This window comes from Anopheles marshallii, chromosome 3 (assembly GCF_943734725.1).
Source record: "Anopheles marshallii chromosome 3, idAnoMarsDA_429_01, whole genome shotgun sequence".
In the NCBI taxonomy this organism is placed as follows: Eukaryota; Metazoa; Arthropoda; class Insecta; order Diptera; family Culicidae; genus Anopheles; species Anopheles marshallii.
In genome coordinates this window covers 77,278,975-77,305,309 of record NC_071327.1, presented here as the reverse complement: position 1 = coordinate 77,305,309, position 26,335 = coordinate 77,278,975, and the positions used below count along the sequence as shown (strand labels likewise).

The following is a 26,335-nucleotide window of genomic DNA, read 5'->3' as shown; positions in this document are numbered from 1 at the left end:
GTGATGCGAGATACTTGAGCTGTTGTGGCTGGGAGCTGACGCGTTTTCACGCGGGGACATTGAACGACTTTAAGCGAACGGTTTGAGTGGTGCGTTTTGTGCCCCAGTCGTCCGTGGAGACTGTTTGTAGTGGACGTCGTTTAAGGCGCAAGAACCCCAGAAATTTGAACCTCGAAACTCGGATTGCCTCCAGGATCAATCGTGTTAAGAATAGTGCAGTTGGTGACGTTCTAATGTGACAAATTGTTCCTTTCAAACTAAATTCCATATTGTACGCAGTGATCTACTTACCTTGCCAAGACGTAATCAACCTTGAACACATCATGTGATCTTGAGAGTTGGATGAAGTAATTCCATGCCATTCCAGTTATCATTAGTTTGCGTTGGCGTTTTACTAGACAACCATACCAGACGAACGCTGTGCATAAAATGAACAAATATCACGTGCCATGTGCTGAGTGTGGGGATTGGTGTTATCAGTGGCAATGAGGGCAGAAGATGAGGCCGGATACAGTGCACAGAAAAAAATGTGTTGATAAAGATGGCAGCTTTCGTACGACATACCTAAATCGAGAATAATTCCCAAACAAGATGCTTTCACAAATTCTTGACGCGCTAGAGACATGGGAATCGAATCGCACATAATTATCACAGTGCTATGTGTACAGAGGACTAGCAGCAAAGGTTATTTTAGAAGAATTATTGGTCCATTACTTACTCGAACTATCTAACGATAAATACACCCGGACTTGTGTTCCCAATTTCTCAATTTCATGCCTCATAATCCGGAAAATAAAATAAAAAAATGCTCTGAATATACAACACTGATAACAACGTGCCCCTTTCGAATGCATTTTTATGGTTCTTCCAAGTATGACATCATGGGGACGCGATTGACTTTACTTCTTATCGCACTGATAAATGGATTACAATCGTAGTTACCACATTGTTTAACGAATCGCATTCTTTTTGTTGCACTTATCTGTAAACTGAATTGCAACTGCAGCAAAACTTTAAAATAATACTATACTCTTTACAATCACATACGAAGTTCCAACAATGGCTTTATTAAAACGTATCAATTCTTATAAAAACAAATAAATTCAACTAATTGTTTTCCACACTATGATGGGATGTTGAGAAATCTTTGTCATCGCTACCCATTGTAAAATCTCGATCAAAGATATAGAAGGTGTGCACGTTAATAGAATTAGGTCGTCCAATTATAAAAGAAAAACTGAACAAAAACCGCGATAAACATCCATTGTGATTGGCGCTGTAAGAAGTAATGTTTTAATTAAAGCGTGTGAGTGTTGTTTCAACCAGTTCGATAGCGATCGCCCAAAGAGTGCAGAGTCAGTGTGAAACATAATTTATCCAACTCATTCTTCAAGATTTTTTAAGACCTACCGCTGATAACTTCTATTTGGCAACTGCCTTTTTTATATTTTATTATAGCAGTGTTATATGAGAACTGATTTTTGGGCCGAAAAAGAAAGAAAATCCCAAAAAAGTGCCACACATTGCTTAATCCTCTTAAAACTATTCAGCCGAAAAAAAGTGCAACATGGACAATTAGCGTGAAAGTGATGATACGTGGTGTATTTGGGAATTTTCCCATACTCATACGGGAACGATGGAATGGTGATGGTATCGATAACATGCCACCTAACCAGTGCATCCGGTGGTTTTAGTACGGCTCTGGAGCGAAAAGTGAAGGTGAAATTAATCCTGTGCAATAGATACGGCGCACAAACTATACAGCGGACAGGCATAACTCACCGAACGTTGGCATGCTACCGGGGGACCTGTTTCTCGGCAGTCCGGGGATCCCAGGGTCAACGATGAAGTTGACACCGGGCGTGGGGATGACGCTGCTGATCGGCATCGCCGGTAGCATCTTTCTCGTTACCCAAACTCACCGATTGTTGCGCAGGTATGCTTCAACCCTGTTGGGATCGGTATCTTAATGCAAGTTTACTTCAGCTAAATGCAACCCATTGCATTGTGCAGTTGGTGCGTTTTGAAACCGTGCAAATAATAACCATCGTCTGTCTGACCACCGATAGAGCAGGTCTTCATTGTTCATGGATTGCATGAACATGCTTTCATCTGCCTGGAGATACATTTTTTTGGGGGTATATTAAATTAAAACCAAATCATTCTGTTTGCCACCCTTTATTTATCGTTGCTGTGAGAGAAAAATAAATATTTCAGAATGGTTGTGATATATAGTTGCCCTATTTTTTAACTATATCAATTGTTTACCATATCTAAAGTCAAATTATATAATAATCTTGCCTAAAAAACTTCGCAGTTACAGTTACTGTTTATTTCGATGGTTCAGAAATTTAAAATCAATTTTTTTACTTTTATAAGAAAACGGTTTCTATTAATAAGTGAGCATTTTTAATATTTGTTCAGCAAAACACATAAAAACACATTTTTTTCTCACTATTTGAAATTGTTGTTGTGTAGTAAAAAAATTGTGCTAAACAATACTTCAATTGTCACCCTTATGCTTCTCTGTAAACATATTTGCGTCACGTGCAATCGTTTCTCAGTTACCGCAAAGCTACTCCATCAGAGAGCATCCTCTCTTTACTTCGGAGCATTAAATGTTCAGCTCCAAAAAAAAAAACCATGACCTTCACCGACTGTCAGCGCAATGGCTTCGGCTTTCGACTGTTACACTTATGTGAGGTTCTGCCCAATAAACAAAATCCACACCAAAACTAGAATAAAGTACACTTGACCCTCTACAGTTGTGGCAGTGGTAGTGGAACACAATAATTTAAGCAAAATAATGATCGACACCAAATTCAACGCTGTAAAGCGGAAGTAAAGCTAACGGCCAAAGCCCAAGTAATCCATGTGTGTGTGTGTGTGTGTAAATGGGGTTTGGTGCGTATGCACAGCAGTGTGCGTATTCGTCACACATGACAGAAACTGACCGTTTGAAAGAGAGCAGCGTAGTGGATGTGCATTTTCAACCCCTTTCTTTTTTGCTTTGATGCAACCCCTTGTTGAGTTCTTTTCACCAGCAACATTGCCGTTCATCGTTTAATAACGATCGTTTGTTCCACTGAGAGCGAGTATGGGAAAGTATGCGACTCGAAACGCGTGCGTTCAGCTGTAGCAAGGTGATCACCTGTGCTTACTATTAAGAAATATTGGCCAATTTCTAAGTTTGCAAATTAGCTCTATTTTGTGTCTATAACACAAAAATTGATCAATATTTTTAACATGAAACATATAATATCATCGTATGTAAACCGAACAGTAAAGCAAAGCGAGCACAGACGATCGCTTGTTCGACTTTCCGCTTTGTGATCATTCTGTTCCGGTGTAAGGTAGACGACCACACCGAAACCAGCACAGGAAGTAACGATCGCACGCGTCCGATCGCCGTACGATCGTGTATTGTGGCTGCACAACCAAACATACTGTGCGGTGCATGTGTTTAACAAAAAAAAAAGAAAAGAACACAAACACCATTTTCCTTCCACTCCGCACATTTGTTCTAACAGCTTGCGATGGACTGTGCGCCCCGAGGGGAGTGTCGAGGAAGGATACATGAACGGTTAACGCACGATGTGTGCATGTCGTCGTGATGGAAGCCCGTTCCCTGCTTCCGAATCCGGAACCACCTACACAAGGCAACGGACGATGCGTACGATGGAAAGAGAAAATAATATGTAGAGGAAAAGGAAAACGGCCGTCCCGTGGTGGCCATATGAGGGTGAAACGGTGGAAAGGGGATTAACAAAAAATAGAAACGCACACCTGGCTTGGGGAACTTGGAAAATGCACACGTTAAAGCAGGAAAGGTAACGCCGTGGACGGGATGAACGAGACACAGGTTCGTCGCTTATACTTCCGAGCAGCCGCAGGCAGTCTCCGGTTAGTGTTCGTTACAAACGTGTACCAACTCCTGTGCGGTCCAGAGAAGCAATTAATTTCAAGCGATCTTTTAAAACCGAGCCCTTCCGGTACGGGCAGGTGTGGAAATAGAATGTTTGTGCAAGTTCGCAGTGAATGGTGAAAAGTACATGCAAATAGTTGCCACAGTTTCGTAGTAAATGTGATTCAGGGTAGTAGAGTGGTTGCCCTAGTTGCTAAAGCAAAAATAGAATTGAACGGCGCATCGTTTGGCAAAATATAGTCCAGTGTATCATTAAGAATCAAACCTAAATGAAAATGAAGTGATAGTACAATGTGTTCTAAAGGTGTTCTCAATTTTGGATTGCTGATGTAAGCGGTCTTGTGGAAAAAGGCTTTCAATTCTGTTGCAAGGGCAATGCTTTAATTAGACGCGAGTTGATCCGTAGTCTAGCGATTGTTTTTTTTTTTTTTTGCAAAACATACAGTGAATTGTACGGTAGAACCGGTGAATTGAAGGAAAAATTAGTGAAGTGAATTGGCATAGCGATTCTTTTCGCACAGTATCGCTTTCTGGAGCGGTTGTAGAGCTTGCCCGGCTTGTAGATCATAGTTTATCGTTGGTTTTTGGTAGTGCTTTGCTAAATGTAGGTAGACCTTATAGCTTTTAAAATGTTTACAAAGATTTTTAGACTGTATTGCATAAACAAAAATGTTGTGTTTTTGCCAGTTACAGTTGAGTGAATAATTCTATATCTTTGATTTATAATATTTATAATTTTACTTCAACAATAAGTAAATCAACTTGTCACAACGCATACGCCCAAATTAACCAAAAACATTTTATGTTTTTTTTGTAAAGAACTTTTGCGAAAGAACTTTTATACGCACCCCAAAAGCAAACCATTTGCTCGACCTTTTTCCCGACACTCGATGCTAGACTAGCGAAACGGAAACACCTATCAATTACCACACTTCATTAGCATTTTGCCCGAGACGGCTACATCCGTCCCGTGGTAGTACGCAATGCCGAACGGGTAACATATGGTAACGGTGCGCCATAAGGTTCCAAGTTCAACGGCATCGCCTGTGACGTTCACTCGGGCCGAGGGATTATTGCAGCGGAAATGGACTTTTACCAAATTTGTTCGTCCAGTTGATTGACCACCAGCAAAATACCGGTCAGCAATGTTCTATGTCGCATCGAAGGAAGTACAAAATATGGTGATGGTTCAATTGCTGAGCTGTTGTCTTCTAGGCGCAGAAAGCGTTAAAAACTATTATTATTCAACCGAGAACGGTTTGCTGTGCGCTCAATTACTTCGCTGTGATGTGATCAGAACACAAAATCCTTTGATCAAAACGATACGAATAGAGCGATAAAACCATCCAAACCGTGCTTTAAAGCTCTTCCCAACTGAAATGAAGCATTGGACCATTTGTTATGGAAATGTGCAATTTGTCACCTTCGGTTTTTTTTTTTTGCTAACGCAGAGTTGCATATTAATTCGTTTGCTTAATCCTTTCTCATTCCAAAATGCCAAATGCAAACGAGCTAAGGTTATTGGTTGCTTAATCTATTCACTCTTACTCATGAACTTACGGTTTAAACTTTCCCCGTCGAAAGCACACACAACAACACATCAAATTTGTTTAACAGAAAAACTTTATTTTCAGTAGATTTTCATATCAACCTGCAAACACTTAACATTAACAGTTCGCTATTACACAGTCTCAAACAAATGCACCACCGTTTTTCACTGTTTGCCGCAAAACTAGTGCAATTGATTTTGTTCGCTAGTGAATTTTCTTGGCCGTGTTTTAAGTGTCTACTGATGCAAAGAGTAGAGCGTCTCAAGGTTAAATCGTCTCCAAGGCTCTTGTCCAAACACGTACTCTCTCGCTGTCGTTCCGATGGGTTCCGTGTTGGGTATTCTCTCACAGCACAATCTACTCGGCAACAAACTTTTGTTATCACTTTGGGCACATTTTATAAACTAAACGCCTATATTACCATATCTACTGCACTGTTTACATCGCTTTTATTCTTACATTTTACACCTCGATATTGCCTACTGCACATCATTGCATAACCAGCTCCATTTCCCTATCCAACCTGTTTTGTACATTTTACTCTGGAATGATAGAAGCGGTAGATTAAGCGGTCCATTGTGATGACGGGACGTAACGCAGCACGGCTCAATTCTGGCCAATGTTCTTAAATGAAATAAACCAACCGCAAATGCACATGATTGTTGTCTGCTTTCTCGACCGTAGTGCACGAGCTGACTGTGACCTGCTCTTTATGATAACACAGTCACAGTGTGTGCAGTATGAATAGGACTGTTTGCCGTATAATGTATCATTAGCTTTTCTGGGCATAAAGTTTCAAGCTAACTTAAATTCGATTTTGGACAAAAATTAATTTGACTGGTTTATATTAGCAAAAAAACAATCTGCTAAATTTTCAAAGTTTGTGTTTTAATGTTACATTACGAATAAATACCCCACAACTAACATCACACCTTCAGTTCCACGATCTTGTACAACAACAAATCATTAATGCTTGCTTTCAACACGCGTCCTTCACACTTCTATTCCATCACAGTGTATGCTATGCTTCGCCACACAACAGCACTGTGAAAAATCTGTGGCCCCAACGTAAGGAGTAAAGTTTCACGTTCACATGGACCAAATTTCCCTCAGTCGCTCGCACCAAGGATAGCATGTTCCAAGGTGATCACTTTTATTTGTAGAAAAACAAAGCGAACGAATCATTTCTTCACTCTTGACCGGTTGGAGATGAAGATCGCTCTGCTACTGTGGGTTGATCGCCGTTCGTACTCGTAGTTTGGGTCGCGGTAGTGCTGGTGGCGTTGCTGTTGGTGGCAGTCATCGCAGTAGTGGTCAGTACATCACCACTCCCAAAGGACGTTAAGGCGAGTAGCTTAATAAACACGACCTCGGCAGCACACAGCATAAACAGAAACATAAACACCGCTATGTTGGCCTGTGGTTGATGTGGTTGCCCCGTCGGCGAAAGACCTTTGGTACCGCCGATCGCGGGCGGTGGTTCCAGCAGGGTGGTTAGCGTCTGGACCATCAGTACCGACAGTACCATCTTGTTGCTTTCTCTTGGCGGCGATGTGCAGAACAATAGTTGATATGTGCGTTGATCGTTGCTGGTCGGGTCGGGTGACCTAATCTAGACGCCGCGGTAAAGACTGCTTGATACGGAGCGTCAATTACACATTTCCGCTATCGCACCACGGGCAAACGTTTCTACCTCGTTGTGGCTGTGTGGGGTCGCTTATCACTCGCACGCACCGAACCAACTGAACCTGCCTACCCCAAACGAGTAGGACGGAATTGAAACAACAAAAAACGGACCAAACTTCATTTGCATACGAAATTAAACGTCGCGAGCTACGGTTCGTCTGTAGGTTAAAGTAGGTCCATAACTTTAGACATTTACAAACACCTTTTGTCTACAAAACTTTCTGATTCCTGTGCGATAGACTTCTGTTTAAAAAGCGTTCCTGTTACTTCCCTCTTAATCAACTTCTTTCTCTTTTATTTATTCACCCAAAACTGGTGAGAAAGGTGAGCTTGACTCTGCCACTGGAACGATCACTTGCAATAACGGTAACGTCGACGTCAACGACGTTTCGTGGTGCTGTAGCAACTGAAACTGGTCAACGCGTTCGCGCTCGATCAGTCGGTCGGCGGGTCTGTCGCACTGTCTGCGCTCGGTTTCGGTCTCTGATCCTGGCCCGCTGCGATGACGGCAGCTGCGTGCACGTTTGGGAGTCTTGTAACTGTAACCTCCGCCGTAACGGTCGATGGCGAGATGATGCTTCATCTCTCTCTCCCTGGAGTTCGAGCGCGAACGAGACGGCTGTGATCGAAAGTAAAAGCGACTTATCAGCTGGGTAAAATGCAACCAGCCGGTTTTAGCGTTGAGGGGGGTGGCATGGGTCTGAAATTGACCCAGCGGTATACATACGAATCTGTGTGTATGCTACTCTAGACGGCTACGTAATCGCGAGGCCTTGCAGCATAAGATGCGGAATTGGAGAATTATGCTGCAAATATTATCCCTGCAGTGTCAATGATGCTGCTGGTAATATTTGAGTTTATTTAACATTTGAGTTATATATACTTTTTACTTCGCTCAAATGAAAAACTTTTGAAAATATTTATTATTCAACATTTTGGTGGTTCACATGCATAAACAAACATGGTAAACGTGATCCAATTTTTTAATTGTTGGTTAATTAAAGTTATTGGACAACTGAATCAATGAATAACGAGATAGCTTGACACACTATTAGTAGCACCACTGTAATTAATGATCTTACCTTTAAAAAAATTAACAACCTTGAACATCACAGATAATCGTTATGTACGCGTTACTCGTGAAAATTAATTGCACCTTACCATGATGCAACTGGCTGATGCGTTTGATGAAAAGGGACCGTCGAAGATGCGGGTTGATAATCCATGCACATCCAACATCCAACATAGTGGCATGTTTTACGATCAATTAATCTTTCACGGTGAAAGATTTGCTCAGGAAGTACATGAACTGGCCAGCTGGAAAGAGTTTCTTTCTTCCGTTCCTTAGACTACTTTCTTCGCATACGAGAGTCCATTCATCCAGGTGCATTGTAAACGTTTATTACGATGTGCGTAAGATGTTTGGGGAAACAATCATTATGCATATTAGGAGAAATGTTACGAGACGAGGAGATATTACCATTATTTATACCTTCAAAACTGGTATGGTTTCTTTTCAGGAACAATTTCTTAACAATTTGATTCTTAACAAGAGTAGTTTCAAATTTTCTTCTCTTTTGTTATTTAAGTGCTTAAATTGATTTATCATGTGACATAATAAAGCTTATTTGTTTTAGAACATTTTCGATATTCATCTCTTTCATTGGTTTAAATTGGCTCACTAAACTAACAAGAACCGGTTAAAATTAGATTTGATCTCACGACTGTGTTGGTATAGGCCATTCGATTGCCTGAACACCGTGAGAGAGATCCACTTTATCATCTGCAAATTGTTATGCCGTTTCCTCATTTGTTTGTTTTTCCACACACTCACTCAACGTGCAGTGGCTTACGCCTGTGCTTAAAACGACATCAGCTCCATCACGCCAATACGATACACAGGTTGCTACATCGATTCGACCGCGTTTACCAAACGGCAATGGCTACAAGCCCCCGCTATGATATAAGCTCCCGCTATGTGTCCGCGCGTTGGTATGGTGCTTCTCGCACGTGGTGACATTTGTTGGCAGTATTTAGGAGTGGGGGTCACTGGGATGTTGAATGGTGCTTTCCTTAACAACTACTGCCGGACGATACCTAGCTTCTGTATCTGACGTAGAGTTGACGCACTTTTCGATGGCCAACCCGAACACACAAATCGATGAGCGAGTTAATCGACGAATGTGAACGGAATTAATGCTTCCAGGAATTAATGAACCGGTCCACAGGAAGGCGTCACCGAGTTGCAATCACCAACGATGCATGTCTAATTAATTGGTTGGCTATAGCGTGTGGTGTTAGTTTGTTGATTGGAGTGAAATGTCACTCCATAGTTGATGCGAAATGAATTCTCCCGGTGCGATGGGGATTAGCTGATATTGAAATCAAAAATGTTGCTCTATAAATCCAAGAGATTAACTGGATAGAATGTGTGACTGCGATTGAATAAATTTATTGGTAATAGTTATTATTGAAATTAGAAGTAGTTATTGATAAACAATTTTAGTTTATAAAACTAATATAGACCTTTTCTCACATATTACTAAAACTACCATCTTTCGAAATGTGCTCAATCACTTGCAGCAAGCTCAGCCATAGACGGCGTTCTTCCCGGAAGCCTGATGCGGCAGAGTGTTACATGTGTAACGTAAACATCGAACTCGAAAGTACAGACAGGTAAGTGCTTCGTTTCGTCCAACCCGTCCAACGAATCTAATCCCTTCTGATTGCTTTCATTTCCCAACCGCTCAGCTTCGCAACATGCCGCGGTTGCGAAAAACTGGTCTGCCGCGGCGAGAACTGCTGCCAGTGGGTGGAATCGATCGGTATCTGGGAATGTACCGGGTGTCAATCGAATCGCGTAATCCAGCAAAAAGCGGGCGAATGGTTGCTGAATCAGTTGACCGCCCGGCTCAAACAGCCCGGCCCGGTAGAGCTGAAGGAAGCCAATCTACTCGGGCTTGGTTTGGGTAAGCCACCAGCAGCACCAGTTACCATTTTCCATTTCGTGTGCCCTTTTTATTTGGCTGCGGTTTACCCTCTACCCTCGTATTTTCTCACCCCCAGACACCGATGACGCGCGCAGTACAACGAGCTCCACGGTTTCGTCCAACCAGCGTATAAAGGTGCGAGAATTCATCGAGGAGCTGTTGTCGAGCATGCTGCACGGTCCGCTGGACGATGTGTCCGTAGGGCAGCTAATGAAACATGAAAGCTGTAAGTACATATACGGGGAGTTTGCGAATAACCCCCCTATTGCATTCAAAAGCGTCACGCTAGCAACTGCTCGAATCGGTTCGAGTAACGCGAATGCGCCTTCGAGTCCCATGCAATGCGGATTGCCTAACCATCACACATTCACGCGCGAAGCAAACGAAAAAGCCCGTGAGCTTTTCGTTTCTCACGGACTGAAGGTTCAAACATTGGACACTCATATTTTCTTGATTCACCCTACAGATATAAGACTTTTTCGCAAGTTCCACACACGTTTGAGCAGGTGTCTGTACAATCTTGAACTCTCGATCCATCACTCACTAATGTCGGGTAAGAAACAGTCAACCAGTGGCAACCGAGGCAAACAGTCTTGCCACAATCAGCTCACTTCACCTGAGATCACTCGTAGCATCCTATGTACACGCACCGGTTTCTGTTGTATGTCCAAGGTCTATCCTACAGTCGAATAATTCTTATTGCATGTTCGCACCAATGCAGCCTCCGTTATTCGACGTTTCAAGTATTCTATTCTACTATCTTCATTTACTCTATTTCGCACGCATCTTATTAGACCAATTTGCTTCTTCACTTACTTCCGCTTGCCACCTGCCAGGAGCGCGGCACCAAATCGCTGCCCTTGGCAGTACACGATCTGCGATCCTTATCGTGCTTATTATTTTCCACCAGGTGCTTTCAGGCCTCTTTACTGCACCACGCGCAAACGATTTCTATCGCACCGGGCGGCGTGTGCTTGAACTTGAGTGCAACTCACACATATACACTGGACCGAGTTTACGCTCCGGAAGCACACCGGTGTTATAATTGATTACTTTATATGCCCTACGCTCCCGCCACGATCGTTTGTACTCTCGCCCCTGGGTCGAAAGGGAGGCCACGGTGGGCAACAGTGCGAAAGGGGTGTAATTTTCTCAGCAAACTTATCCATGACCTTCGCCCAGCGCCGTGTGCACGCGTCGTACTCTGCTGGAAAGCGAATCCGAAACGATCCGATGTTTTCCGTTTCGGTACCGTTCACTTCCGCCCGTCGAACCGGGTGATCATAAATTACATTTTACAAAAATGTGTCACACCTCCTGCACGTAGGAGGAAGCTGCACTAAAACTGTCGTACACAATGGGCGATGGTCAATTGGAGTAGACAGTACAGTGCGTGATATAAATTTGTAACAATTCATTAATTTATTTTGTTTTACGTTAGTTAACAAAAATAAGTCTTTTGCATTTAAACATGTATCGAAACACAATGCTTATAATTGTATAACAATTCGCAATATTTTTTTACTGTTATAGCAGAATTTAGTCAAAGATTTGTTGGTTCTTATATCTGTAAATTGTTATTTTGGAATCAGCACAACAAATTTCCTGCATAAACATAATATACATGAGTTGCACACTTATGTTCCACACTGTAGTAAGAGAAAAGGCTTCGAAACAACATCTCCCAAAAACAAAAAATAGTATTCTCTATCGAGTAGCAATTTGTAGTCCACTCGGTCCAGTAAAATATCTGACCGTATTCGCAAATGACTTGCCATCCTTTTAGGTCGGCCCTACTGGTGAGGACTCGCCAGTTCACGCCAGTTGAGCGCGAAACACGAAAACAATCCATCATTACGGTCAGGGAGCATATGTGTCACATCGTGTCACGTTAGCACGTACGATCCGTGCGCTCCCATCCGCCAAAACAGCAATCTCATTTTATCAACGTCAGTATGGGCTGGGACCTGTGTCCCATGTTTTTTCGGCTACGGATTAAAACCAGTCCAGGCGGTAGAACACTTCCCTCATGCAGCAAACTGTTTCAGTGTAAAAAAAAAACACAATTTCTGAATCATCAGCAAAGGATTCAAATTTAAGTTGTCCGTTTTAACCGTACGCATCAGGTTTTGCATTAATTTCAACGGTTATTCATCCACTCTTTTTTGCGCTCCTCCGTGACTCATTCGAATATCATTCAGGTGACTTTGGCAAATATGTGACGGTGCAGGCATCTTCCCAATACCAATCAAGCTCTTCATTGTTTGATGTTCGGGGTGGCGGGTTTGAAGGTGTCCAACGAAAACCTGTTCTTGATGTACAGCGACGCTGACCGACTCAGACTCGGGACTCGGGAGTGATATTTTCATTCCAATTGTTGTCACAAACAATTCAATCGAAAAGGAAATCGATTCCATTATCAATTCACTAAAGAGAAGCTTCATTTTGTTCTTTCACGTGGTAAACATTCCAATCTCACCTGGTGGATAATTCAGGGGCGCAACATAAAGCAGTCTTCTCCCCTCAACTGACGGAATTATTCCTTCTTCTACTGCTCCACACATAAATAAACCCCCCATATGATTCCGCTCATCCACCAATCGATAGATAAAAAATCAAATGTTAAGGGCAGCGTATCGTGAATTGCGTGAAATAGCATTACTCGCTGCCAGTACCTACTCAAACTACGCATTGCTATATTCGGTGCTGTAAGTGGTTGTGATTGATAAACGTCGCTGGCGTTGGTGCTGATAGAAACAATAATGATGATGATAACGATGATAGGCAGATTTTTGAACCCCGTTCTGTTTTACCGCGAAGCCACTGTCATCACGTGGAATTTGCCATAGAAAGGTTGACGAGAGTCTATTCTAGACCATCTGTTTGGAATAATTGTTTGCAAAGCTAATTGATAAGACAAATGCTTATAAGGTGACATTCCACGACATTGTTTGCATTGGCTAGTGTATTTTCTTTTTTTCCTTGTCTCTCAAATCGGTTGGTAAACATATTTAAACATAACCACACTGGTTTGTCAACAATCACCTGTGCCTTAATTGCATAATTCCTTCATCCATTCCCACATTTATGCCCGCTTCCGTCTTAACCGTCGTGTGGATCCATGCCCGTCGATAAGTGTCAAACGGTATCGCTCCATCTCGCGATCCTCGTTCAGTTTCATTTCACCTTTTCACCCATTCCAGCCCGCGGGGTTGCTCATTTACTCATACTTCCAACGCTCACTTTGCATAATCAAAAGCTCCAAACGGAAAGATGACAGCAGCAAGCAACAGGAACCGGCCTGGAAATGTGTTAACAGTCATCTCCCTTCGCTTTTGCTGGCCTTCTTAAGGTCGTGTCGCGCGTTACGTTGATTGAAGATTGAAAGCCTTCCCGGTCACTTCACACAGACCAGGGAGAGAAATGACAAAACGTGTTGTCTATTTATGGACAACAGATTCAAGTATACCGGCACGTGACGTCTGCAACCGAAACTTTAAGCTCCACTGGCTGCTCAACAATATCTAGCTGAGCATGAGTACTATCTCGTGTGTTCGAAACGATCGACACCGTGCACTGCCACAAAGCCGCAGACAAGTGAATACTTTGGTAAACGCTTAAATTGCGCCTGTTTCCGCCACCAAGGACTAATCCATTCGAGCTTCCACAAGCTCTCGCAATCTCTCTCTCTCTCTCTCTCCCTTTCACACTCGTTCTCTTGTTTTTGGTGGGAAATAAAACCTCTTCATGCACGCAACGTGGTGTTCCGTGGAAGCTCCCAAACAAACCCCTCTTTTACCACGGCCCAACGTCACGCATCTTTTCGGACCGATTAACAAGCGAGAGAGAAGCAGATTGCGGTAATGCACAGCGGAATAAAAATCGGCCAAAGTAACTTCCACGTGAAGTATTTTAAATTAAATAAAACGACACAATGAATCGGAGTACACAGCAGATTTTTTATTAACCCATTGCTTGATTGAATTTCTAATTCGAAATTACTGTAGGTAAAAAAAAATCTATTTACTATAATTTTTGCATTAAATATGAACCAAAGATAAAAAATAACTATAAACAATATTTAATGAGCTAATTGAATAATAATAAATGCCTCAGCGATAAATTTCAGACAAAAATTATTTACAAAATTAACATCGTTTACTCTACTAAGCATTAAAAGTTACCTAAAACACATAAGTTGCATACTTTTAGGCGTTTTGGAAATTCTTCAATTTTGAGCTTGAACTAGTACTAAAACTCTATGCTCTAGTTGTCTTTTAAAATGCCAACACTTCATGAAAAGTATTCCAAAAAGCTTCTTATAGACAATCAGCACAGCGATTTTAAAGCAATCTCTCGAAATATTGGCCACAATGTTTTGTTACCACCACCGATACCACTGTGCACGCGTGCGGTACCTGTTGCGGGTTTACCGATGGTCGCTTGTCGTGGGTCGGTTCAGTTTTTGAACGGGGCGCGCACGATAACGGTGGCGGTCGACGCGGTTCGCGACTCGAACATCGGCCTGTAAAGAAAGGCAAACAGCACAAGGTAGAGTTGGGCGCGTGATAATAAAAGTGTGTGCTTTTTCGTTTTTTTTTTTTGTTATTCGTCACCCTTGAAGTTGCGAGAATGCGCGATGTGATCATACAAGAGTAATAGTGCTATTTAATCGCTTCCAGCAGTGAGACAGTGTTGATCACGAAGGGGACTGGGGGGTCGGCGACATGGAGAGTTTAGTGGATCAACCCCTGTTTAGGGGAAGTTCTGATAAGCGAGTGTATAACAAGTGACCTAATGGGTGTAGAGGAAGCAGAAGCAATACACGCCAGTTTCATGAGTTGCGCTTAACCTGCGACTTGTTAGTGTGTATGGTCGAAACGAAATCACCCCTAAGTCGGACGCGATTACAGTGATTGGTACGAGATAAGAGCAGCGCTAACAGTGTTCGTCGAGCACCTGTGTGATGGTCTCATTCCAAAGTGTTCGTTCTGATTTCTTCAATTTCCCTAGCCCTTCCGGAACGTATTACCAGCGCCTGGACAGGAATGAGGTACCACAGGTCCACCTAAACCCAGTCCCAGTCGTTCGGTACTTCTCCTTCGATAACAAGAAACGGACCTCACCGATTGTTGTGATGGACGCTCGTTGCTTACACCGTAGCTACGTGTCCCAGTTACATCGCCGAAGGATTTATGTCCTCTTAGCGCTTGGAATCGAATTTGCCACCGAATTTGCGCTTGGTCGGTTCTTCGATACGGTGTGGGACCAAATGTGATTACCACAGCGGACCGACGGCACTTCACAGCTTCGCATTGCATCGCGTATTGCGTACGCGATTGCACCGGGATCATAAATCCTTCGTCTTTGCGTGTTGCCAGCGGAGCTATCGATGGTGATGGTGGGCATCGAATCATAAATCGCATCCAACGCCGTGCTGCGGGAAAGAAGTTTTGCTGGCCGTAAATTGAAATGATTGCCGTGTTTTGATTGATTGTGTGGTGGCTTTCGGTATCACGTTGATATAACGCTGCAGGCGCCTTAATACTTTAGCCAGGCCGGTCGATTTTCTTCGATGATAGTTTGGTTTTGCAATCACGCGCAGGTGGTTCGGGTGGTGTGGATGCAAATTTTGGCAAGGAATCAGTGTTTCCTTATTGTGATACGCTTTTGGTTCCGTATCTATTAATACCGATGAGAAACATTTTTACATCTTCATGTTTGTGGTGTGTTCTATGAAAGATTTTAAATTAGTATATTGTTGATAGTGCAAGAATATACTCTAAAGGTCACATTGGATACTGAATTTAGACAACCAATAGTATTGCTTATACCAAAATTTATACTTTTCACTCTCAAATTGTAAGTTATTTGAGTAAAAGTTTAAAAGCAATTATTTGTAATGTTTACAACTTCAACTTGAAATAGCAAAACTAATGTTTTTTTTAGGATAAATATTCATCTTAATGAAAGCCTGATTAAGTGAAACCACATTTCTTCACGAAATTGTATCAATCGTAACAACCATTTCGTTATTGGATCATCCTCTTGCACCCGGCAAAATGAAACCCGACCAGACACACTTTTGGAGGACTTGCTTTATTATTCCCAATTAGTGACCGGTCAGTGGGCTTTCCAACCATGTGGAAAGTGGTGAAAAGTTACAACCGAGTGCAACCGAAATCGAACCGAAAATCGAAACGAACCAAATGAATAAGTCATCATAAACGGACAGATAGTAGTAAAGAAGGAGGATCGTCATCGTCGACGTCCGTGTCTTCGCTCTTATCAGCCCATACGGTGCGCGCAATGTTTGCATTTATTTATTTGTAGAAACATTATTGCATCAATTTTGGTATTGTCGACAACGGGGGGAGAGTTTTTTTTTCCACCTTCGAGGAAACAGCTTTGGTATCGTGCACACTCGCGGTTTAAGCCCGATTAACAATTTAACCGATCACACCCCATTAATATTGGTATAAGGCTTTTAAACCTTTCGCTTTTTGGGACCACACACACACACACACACAGTGACAAGCGTGCTTGAACGGGATGCGTGTGTTTTTTACCATCGTGTTTGTGGGGTTTGGCATTTGGAAAAAGTCCCATTCACTTCCAATGAATTTTCCGCATTATCGCCAGTTGTTTATGTGTGTGTTTTTTTTTTTGTTTTTGCTGCTGGGTTGATTGTTATTGCCACCCACTGCCCGGAAGGAAGTGCACTGTGCCACTGTGTCTGCAGGCGATTTCAGTTCGAACCGCGTGTGGTTAATTTGTGGTTTCAGTTGTGCTTTTACGGTGTTCTGTTTTCCTGGAAAATGGCACCCCCTCACCCTACCCACAAGAACCATGTCATGAAATATTCACGACGAAGATGAAAAGTTTTCTTAATGGAATAGAATTAATACGAAATGCATTAAATCATCGTTTTTTTTTTTATATTTTCACAAGCTTGCGCGAGCTAGACGTGATGGGAAAGTTTGATTTATAGCAGCTTTTCTGCTTCCGCTTCTGGGTACGTACGTTAGGTGTTTTATGAAACAATAAATGGAAGCAAAAACATCATCATTTCATTTTCGATTTAATCACTTTGATTTTAACATTCTGAACAATGCTAGCATCAATTGGGATGAACAACACCTTCCGAATGGTGTTTTGGAAGTCTCGAGCTTAATTCCTTTTTTTGATGCAGTTCAAACTTTTCGTATGTATTAAAACGATTATTTTACTTTGTATTATCGAGGTATTTTGGTTCAATCCCTTCATAAATCCCCCTTGAAAAACAATACAATCTTTTAATCCCTTTTCCACCACCAGACAAACGGAACCGTTCCTAAGCGCTTCTAATCCACTGCGGTGTTTTATCGTGCTTCTTTTCGGAGGAAGGCATGTTAGTAAAGGGCAACGCAACAGATCTGTCGTCATAGCGGCAGCAGAAGAAGTGTAAATAAATCAAAAATTTATCTTATCGGCCCGCGTCGAGGAGTACGAAATCTATCCCTTATCTGGCTCGAATCACAAACTTACGGTGGCGAACCTGTGTGGAAACTGGAGGAAAATTCATTGTGTGACTTTTTTGTTTGTTTGTATCTTTACTACCACTATCGACAAAACAAAAATGATTTCAGCCACGATTGCTTCGATTCGAATCTAACCTTCACGCACACGCCCGATTGCTTGGTTTTTTTCTGCTGTTTTAAGCTTCCACTTACTTGGTGGGAGCTTTCCCATCAGCATCACTTGAATGGCAATGAAACTTTTCCAATAATCCAGTGCCCTCCAGCGCACATGCCCAACCACCGTTTCTGATCACCATCGCGGGAAACTATTACACTCCAGCCTTCCGTTACGCTTCCGCTTTTATTCTAAACCCTCCCCGAAGGTGACAAAAGTGGGCAGAAAATTTAATTAAGTTGTGCCTCCCGGAGCGGCGTGGGGAAAACAATTTCCACGCAAGACGATCCCAGGCAACAGCAATGCCGCGGAAAAGTGTCACAAAATAGGGGTGGTGGAATGAAGAGATTTTCAGCGACCGCATGTGGTACCGGCGATGGAGCAGTTTGGTGGGAGGGAAGTTAGGAGGGGCAAATTTTGAAGGAAAATCTTTGATGGCATATGCAAAAAGCATCTTGACTGGGTGGGGAAGGAACATCGAAACCAACGATTTGGATGAGACCGATTCAGTTGCTTGATTAATGCTCACTCTTGCCGGTTGTACTCATGGAACGAGAAATTCATCTCAGCGCGGATAGAAAAGTGTTCGAACAGTTCGAAAAGTGATTGCGTATAATTTTGAGTTTTTCCACCCCCCTATTAGAAGCGTCACTGGAAGGGGAGCGTAAATTAAAAGAGGCGTAAACTAAATGTGTATAATAGTGTTGCGGTTGGTTAAGTGAATTATTTTAAACAAAAAAGCACAAAAATGGAATTCTGCAGCTGTTCGTTCCTTACCTGTTACCTACTCACCGCTGTCTTGTCATACGTGGCCGTCTACATCCTACAAGTTGTGCTAGGTAAGCTCTAGAACAAAAAGCCATAATAATGGCGTACAGTAAAGGTAACTTAGATGAGAGTTACATTTAAGCAATCATGTTTGCCCATTGTGAGTCAACCGTTTCACCATTAGTCAATCGTTGCGGTAAGCAATCGATGCAATAATGCAAATAGCACCGGATCGGCGTATCAAAACAGTCAAATGAGACGGACTAATTTGAGGCGCAAAATGAGATATCGATTGCGAGACGCGTGAACTAGAGAGAGTTGACTACTGCTGTGACATTGGAAATATTTTATTTAAATGCTGATAAAGTGTGAAGGACGCTATCGTTCGGTGGTTCAATGCGCAGCACACAATATTTTGTAACAAGAAAAGCGACATTGAGCGACACTGTAGATTTCTATTCATTTCCCAACTTATCTTCGCGTTTATCTTATGGTGTTACGTTAGGTAATACTGGGCGCAATTTATCTACGGTGATAAATCAGGAAGTAGTGATGCGTTCATCCTTTCGCTGAAATTTGCAATGGAAAAATCGCATTAACTTCACCTTTCGCCGGGGAAGTAAAACTCACCACAGTCACGATGATCGGGCGCGTTAAATGTATTCGGCACATCTTCATGCTGTATGGTTATTCCGATATGGCTATCGAATAACTAACCATTTGAAAGCGTACAGCAAAAAGGTGTAATTGATTTTAATCTTATTATTTTGTGTTTGTTTCTTTACACATCGGGAAGATGGATTTGTGATTCAGTACGGAAAAATAGCCCCATCGAGGGAATTGTTTAGTGGTTCCGAAACACTTTGTACTAGTGATTCACATGTCGAATACTACAGGTATGATGGTGATGCAGTCTTATGTGATACATTTTAACGTTCTTTACCCATTTAGTCATCTTACACTTTCAAGTCTAGTGGAATTCGATCAGGGGATGTTAATGACTAATATGAAATAAATATTTTGGAAGCTGTTCTTTTATTTCCATTTGAAACACATAAGCCACATGATTTGATCGTAGATTCGGATTTCATGTAGATTCGGAAGCTCATAATAAACATCCCAGAGTTTATCCCACCTTATAACTTTGTTTAGAAAAAAAAAACTCATGAAACATATTGAAATAAGATTCTTTCCCTTGACAACACTTCAGTTGCAATGTAATCCATAGAACATCTTCCATGAGTCGCGTTCATTGTTGGATAATTTTCAGCACATTATTATTTTATTCATGTAAGCAAAATATTTTGCAGTACAAACAGTAAACAATACATAACTTTCTACACAGATTAGTCCATATCTAGTTATGTACTAATACCGGTTAATCTCCTCAATCTCCAATAAAACATCGATTATTTTGCCTTAAAGCCTTAAGATATTGTTTTTTTGTTTATTTAATTCAACGCGTATGTCTTAACGTCCCTGATGAAGGTGTGTGTAATATCATTCTGATTAAACTATCTTTCCATGGTCAAGGCGCTAGCAATGCAGAGTTCCTACCGTAGATACACCGCGCTAGTTTCAAAGAATTATCAATATTTATCCACCCGGATAACCTGACCACGTCTGATCGTACCGAAATGCGCCCGAAACACAGATTACCGTGCTCGAACTTTGATTACGGTGAGCGAAAATAAATTACAGTCACGGCGCCGCCCGATGTTTTATCGCCAGTGCCCGTCCTGAAACGAACTTCGCGCAGAGAACGCAGCACCAAATCAGCGAGTAAGCTACCAAGATTAACGGCCATTTTGCGCGACGGTGAACTTGACACCGTACGCAAACGGACGCGATACGCGGTCACCTTTCGCTCTTCAATTTCGCGTGCGACCTTCGTGCCCTTCACGGGCCACCTGTGCCACCGGCCGCTGCTGCTTCTGGGAGGAACCATTTGCATCTCGATTTCAATGCTGCGAGGGTAGGGTAGAAAGAGAGCAAACAAAGCAAACGGACATTGAGGGAAATTAAGTTCGTACCGAGTGAAACAGGTTTTGCACTCACGAAGGACGAAGGACGTTGAAGGACGTTGCACGATATAACCTGATTGCAGTTATGCTCTGCACAAAATGGTGGGAAATGAGTTAAATGCCATTTCCTTCGATTGGCCAACGAATCAAATGAACCGCATTTTTGCATTTTATACGATTAAAAAGCGATCAGTAAAGGTGCTTTACATTTCTTCCTTCATGCTCTCTTTTTTACGTCTATCGAAAAGCAATCCCAAAACAGAAAAAACCGCAACGGAGCAGGGTAACTCATGCATGAAATCGGCATAATGCAATTGATTTCCCTATGCAAATAGTGCCGACAGTAGGGAACTTCCCCTTTGGCAATATAAGAGACAAAAACGAAGATGGTACAAGTGCTTGTCGTCAGTCACTCATGTGGAAAACACGCAAGTGTGATTGAAGGAAGCCTCCTTCCCCCCTCTTCCTTCCCTTTCTTCCAACACATACACACACACACACATACGCACGCGGTCAATGGTAATTTGCGTGATCAATCGGAGCCAACGATCGACGCACCATTTGCGCAGTGCGGACAGTGCTTGGTTGTTGACGGTTGATGAGTTCAAGTGACCACGACAAGACGCAGCACAAGAACCCGAAGCATAGCAGCAAGAAAAACACACACTAGAAGACAAATGTTTTGGTCCAAAGTTTCACGACCGGCAAGCAGGCGGCCGGAACGAACGAAGCCATTTGGTCGTGCTTCACTGTGCCGTTGTTTTGTTGTTGCGTTTCTTTCTGGTTTCGGTTTCTGTTTTGCCTGCGTTCGGTTCATTTGCTGCAGTTTTCGATTTCGAGTTTATACTCGGGTCGCTGGTTATTGATTCAGTTTTTGGCAATCTTGCACAGTTTCATTGGATTGCGGGCCGAAATCGTGCGGTGCGTTGATGCTTGTTTTTCCAGCAGATATGGAAAACGTCATTTAAATATTATTGTTCAGAAAATCAAGCATTCAATCCTTATCAGTGATGTGAAATTTTGAGTCAACAATCTACTAAGGTCAAAACGATAAAAATGTTACTCTCAAGGACATAAGGCTCTATCTCCAACTAAAAGCTTGTATCAGCAGTACGTGAAAAAATTGACGCTTTCTTTACGGAAGTTAACACATAAAACTCAAAAACGGAACTGGAACTGTTGTTCAAAAACAATTTGTGTTTAATTTATATACAACAGTTAAAAACTGGACCGAATAGATGTTTTTTTTTAATTCATTATTTTTTTTCGGTGGTCGCCATATTTTGTGTGTCACCTTGCTCTTGAGGTTTGTTGATCTTGGCCATTGACGTAATTAGTAGTTTGGATCGTGTCTGCATAAAAAAAACCCATACAACGAGCTGAATAAAACTGATTGTAGTAAGAGCGCAAACCGAGCTAAAAAAGAGAAACATTCATGCACGTTCATCACGCGACTCAACAGTTCAAGATGGACGACTCCTGTTTGCCTTACGTCGACGAGAGATTGTTTTTGTTTGCTTGCTTGCCCTAGAGCCCCCTAACGCACACCAAAATAGCAAAGAACTTAATCGAATCGAGCGTAGAATGCTAATTAAAGCGAGCTCATCAGGATGACTTCAATCAAGGATTGCCCTCGACCGGTAATTACACTTTACACTCCACCCGACCCGGACGGACTAAATGTAACGAGCTTAAAATAGCCAATGACTAAAGCGACCAAGTCTACTCTAAGCTGGTGGCCAGATTAAGCGATTCTTGTCGCATGCCCACATACGCGACCTGATGTGCACGGATGCACCATTAGTGTCCTTCACCTCTTCGTTCCCGCCGGCTGCTGGCAGCAAACAACATTAACATTACATTAGTGGGGAGAGCGCACAAAAAAAGGAACAACACCAGTGACTAGTTGCTACTCATAAGTGACTTCAGCTCCTATGGAGAGTGATCTTGAAAAGCTTCTCTTTCAACCGACGCACCGCTAAGTGTGAAATTATTAATAGCATCCCTCGTTTTAGTACAAACAGCACAACTTGTTTCTTTGACAACTTCTAGTACACACACACACACGCATTCACACCAACACTTTATCACTCACTTTGACGCACTTTAGCAATGTTTCTGTTTGTGTGTTTGAATTCGTTTCCCTCTTTACTGCATGGTTTTGAGTTTTTATATCTTTGTTCTTATATCACTGACCTTCTTACAAATTCTTTGCTTTACGTTATGTGAACTATTTCTTTCTATTTATACATTATCGTTTATATTTTTTTCATTCTTTAATTTTTTGTATTCAACTTACATTTACATCACGATAGATCTACCACTATGGGAAGGTCAACAGCAGCATCACAGCCCGAGCGATCAGCACTTCGAGCTGAAGCGACTGATACAGAAGATTCTGGAAGAGATCGCCAAGCTGCCGGAGCTGCTGAACCACAGTGGCCTTCCGCTACGGCCGGAAGAGCATCTGCCGTACTTCGATCCGAAGAAGTACGAACAGCTGTTGGCCACTGCGGTATTAAATAAGGTAGGTGTACACCTTGCGATTCCATTCTCCGTGAGCATACTCCCACCGTCTCCCAGCCAATGTGTTACGTTGTTTTGTTATGCAGATTATCCGCTCCGTTGCTCATGTGACCGATTAACGAGTGACATTTGGATTGTAACTCTGGATCGGAAGATTCCCAATCTGAAGAAAGTCTTTCCTACTACTGGAAAGGTTTGTTGATAGCTACTGGAAAAGGAGTCCCCATAACATAACTGTTGGTCAATGTGCTTGACACACGAGTCATGTGTTGGGTGTCGTGGACACTACGCTTACCTCCAGAAGGTTTCATTAGCAACCTCACTACACTTGTAAGGATTCCCTCACCCTCACTGGTGCTCGTGTGTCAAACGTGGAGGGATAACCGAGTGAAAGTAAGAAAACAAAAAAACAAAAAACAACGAGTCCATAACGAATTGGTTCGTGAGCAATTTCATACAATCAGTTCGTGTCCAGCCAGAAGAACCGCCACATCGGTACGCTCAAGTTCCTGCCAAGAAAGTGCTGCAGTGTCTAGACGAGCGCAAACCAGGGCGGTAGTGTACAAAGCAAGAGTGACAACCGGTGTTGGCTATCATATTATTTGGTGTGAGATATTATCATCTTCATAAGTGCCGTGTTCATCAGACAGCAACACTTTGATAGTTGTTATCTTACGGAACGGAACTACGCACACCACGCGGAGCGGCCTAAGAACGTGGTTAAATTTGTCAGTTGTTCCATCCTGCGGTAGTGAGTGGAGTGATTCGATGTCTTAATATTTCTGCATTTCTGTGTATCTAAACACGTCTTAAGTTTAGTTAATTTCTAAACAATATTGTGCAGGGGAAGAATCAGCAACTAACACTTTCTGGGAGCGCGATGCTCAGCGTGATCACGGTTATCATCGTGTCGATCTATCTGTTCTTTGTGATCGAATATTTTCTTCTCGCCTCAGGTGGTGGACGACTATCGGAATCCGAAAAACTTCACTAACAGCGGTGACGTGGCAGGGAAATCGAGCGGTGCTGCCACACCGTACGGTACGGTTGACATCAACCACAATCTGCTGTCCGAGGAGGGTAAGTTGATAGTGATAATTTGGAATCTGTTAGTGGTTATGTTCTAAGGTGCTTTTGGTAGAATTCAGCTCCTGTTCCAGTTTGTAACGAGACCACAGTCACTATACCATGTCAGAAGTTATTTTCTTATCAATAGCCTTAATGGCAAGTGAGGACATTTTCAACAAGAAATGTGTAGATATAACATGATTTTACGATATCGATTGACCCCAAACCGAACATGAGGTTTTTGAAAATTTGATCCAATTATGAAACTTTCTTTCCCCAACAATGCCTAGTTTCAAACCTTCTTCAATAATGTCTTCTGCCCTTCTCAAGCCAAGCTCAAGCCTTCGTAATGCTTCGTCACGGATTACGGTTGCTTAGCCAGAACGTTAGAAAGCTTAATGTACAAGGTTACCTTAATCGTTTGGCGCCAGAAAAGTGGTACTTTCATGTGTGACAAATTTTAAAATCGCAATTTAAAACCAAGACAGACAGAGGGAGGTAAAATAATTGCATTAATGCGTTTGACGATTTGTTAGTTTGTTGGGAAAATGCGTGTCCACCGTATCCAAGACAAGAACAAGGCAAGAACGTTGTTTTTGGGTAATGCAATTAGGTCCTTGCTACTTCCTGCATGTGCGGTGCATCGTGCTAGACCCAACTTGTCAGGAAGATCTTCCTGAGTCTTTCTCAGTCTGGTTTGGCAGTGATTTACCACGATACACGATATCCAGCCATGTCTGCACGTGAGCCACTTGTAATACTTGAAATAGAACCCATCTATTGGCCTTGAACTTTTCCCCAACACCCGAGAAGGTTGGTTTTAAGGAAGTGGTTCACTTTTCGCAGGCGTAGAACGCAGTTTTCGGTTTGAAGGTCTTCCCCCACGGTTGAAACAAAGGTGTCCTCCGCTTCGGTCATAAGACCGTTTAGTGCTTATTTCTGTAGTGCCTTTGCAATTGCTTTTGCCAGTCTATTATAGGATCGCAATTGTGTCCTCAAACGGTTACATCACTATCTTGTTTCTTTGCCCTTTTTTGCATGCTTCGTGTACTTGTGGTATGCGATTCCTCTACAGGCAGCCATCGGGGTTTGCTGAGCAAAGAATCACTCCGACAGATGTCCGTAACGGTAAGTCGTACGAGTCATTTTTTTGCGAAAGATCATACTTTATCATCTTCTACAACACACACGCACAAACAGGCTGATGACGTCCATTTGCACGAAGGCGTCAGCTATACAGCCCCCGGAGAACGACGACTCTCCGATACCGACGAGTCGTACCTGAGCGATTACATCCAACGGCACAAAGTACCCCTGCCCGATCTGTCCGATACGACCGGTTCCGGTTCCGGTGCGGAGGACGACGATCTGCAATCACTCAAATCGAACGCCACCGATGGTACGTGGGAGGAGAATTGGCTTTTCCGCAAGCGGCAACTAAAAACCACAGAATCCTCGATCGCCATGCTCGTGCCATCGCCGACAGAGGAGGTGAAAGCACTGATCGGCGACAAGAATGCGGACGAGATCAGCGATCTTTCGGAGGCGGGATCAGATTGCGAGGGGTACGAGTCGGATGGTAATGCGAATGCAGGAAGCAATGCACCAAAACAGCGTCCCGCGGCAGTAACCGCTACGAGCAGTAAGGATACGAGCGAGGGTATATCCTCCTCGTCCAAAACACAAGATTCGCTGGAAGAGCAGCTGCCGCCCGATAGCCTCGTGTCGATCAACTCACTGCCGGTCAATGAGGATGTCCTGTCGGAGGCGACCAACAGTCAGCTGCTGGCAGAACAGTCGACACAGAACCAAACCAACGGTCACAGTACGGTCGGTTTGCAGATCGATGATCTGATCAGTATGGAACCGGTAGCGGAAAAGGTGGAAACTACCAATCCGGCCATTACGAATCCCTTCCTGGATGATGTTTTCGAGGCAAACAATAACGTCATTACCGATGATGTGAAGTTACTACAGCGCACCGAGGCCGGTGACAATCGGTGAGTTCAGATACAAAAGGGACCAACATCGTGGAGCTAGTGTTGATTTAGTAGAGTTTAGTGAGCTTATTCTTGCTGAAGCTTTGTTTGCATTGTCGGTATTTATGTGATTGTCCATAGAATT

General features: G+C 42.7%; 1 protein-coding gene across 1 annotated transcript in view; it reads left to right on the top strand.

The window, feature by feature from the left end:
* The first annotated feature begins 1,793 nt into the window (after nt 1–1,793).
* Nucleotides 1,794–26,335, top strand: part of LOC128713478 (uncharacterized) — a 32,363-nt gene continuing 7,821 nt past the window's right edge. Inside the window, 9 exon segments of the mRNA XM_053808338.1 lie at nt 1,794–1,936; nt 9,745–9,837; nt 9,913–10,130; nt 10,228–10,377; nt 10,618–10,704; nt 22,933–23,144; nt 24,100–24,223; nt 25,287–25,339; nt 25,412–26,211. Coding sequence (XP_053664313.1) covers nt 1,794–1,936; nt 9,745–9,837; nt 9,913–10,130; nt 10,228–10,377; nt 10,618–10,704; nt 22,933–23,144; nt 24,100–24,223; nt 25,287–25,339; nt 25,412–26,211 — 1,880 coding nt within the window.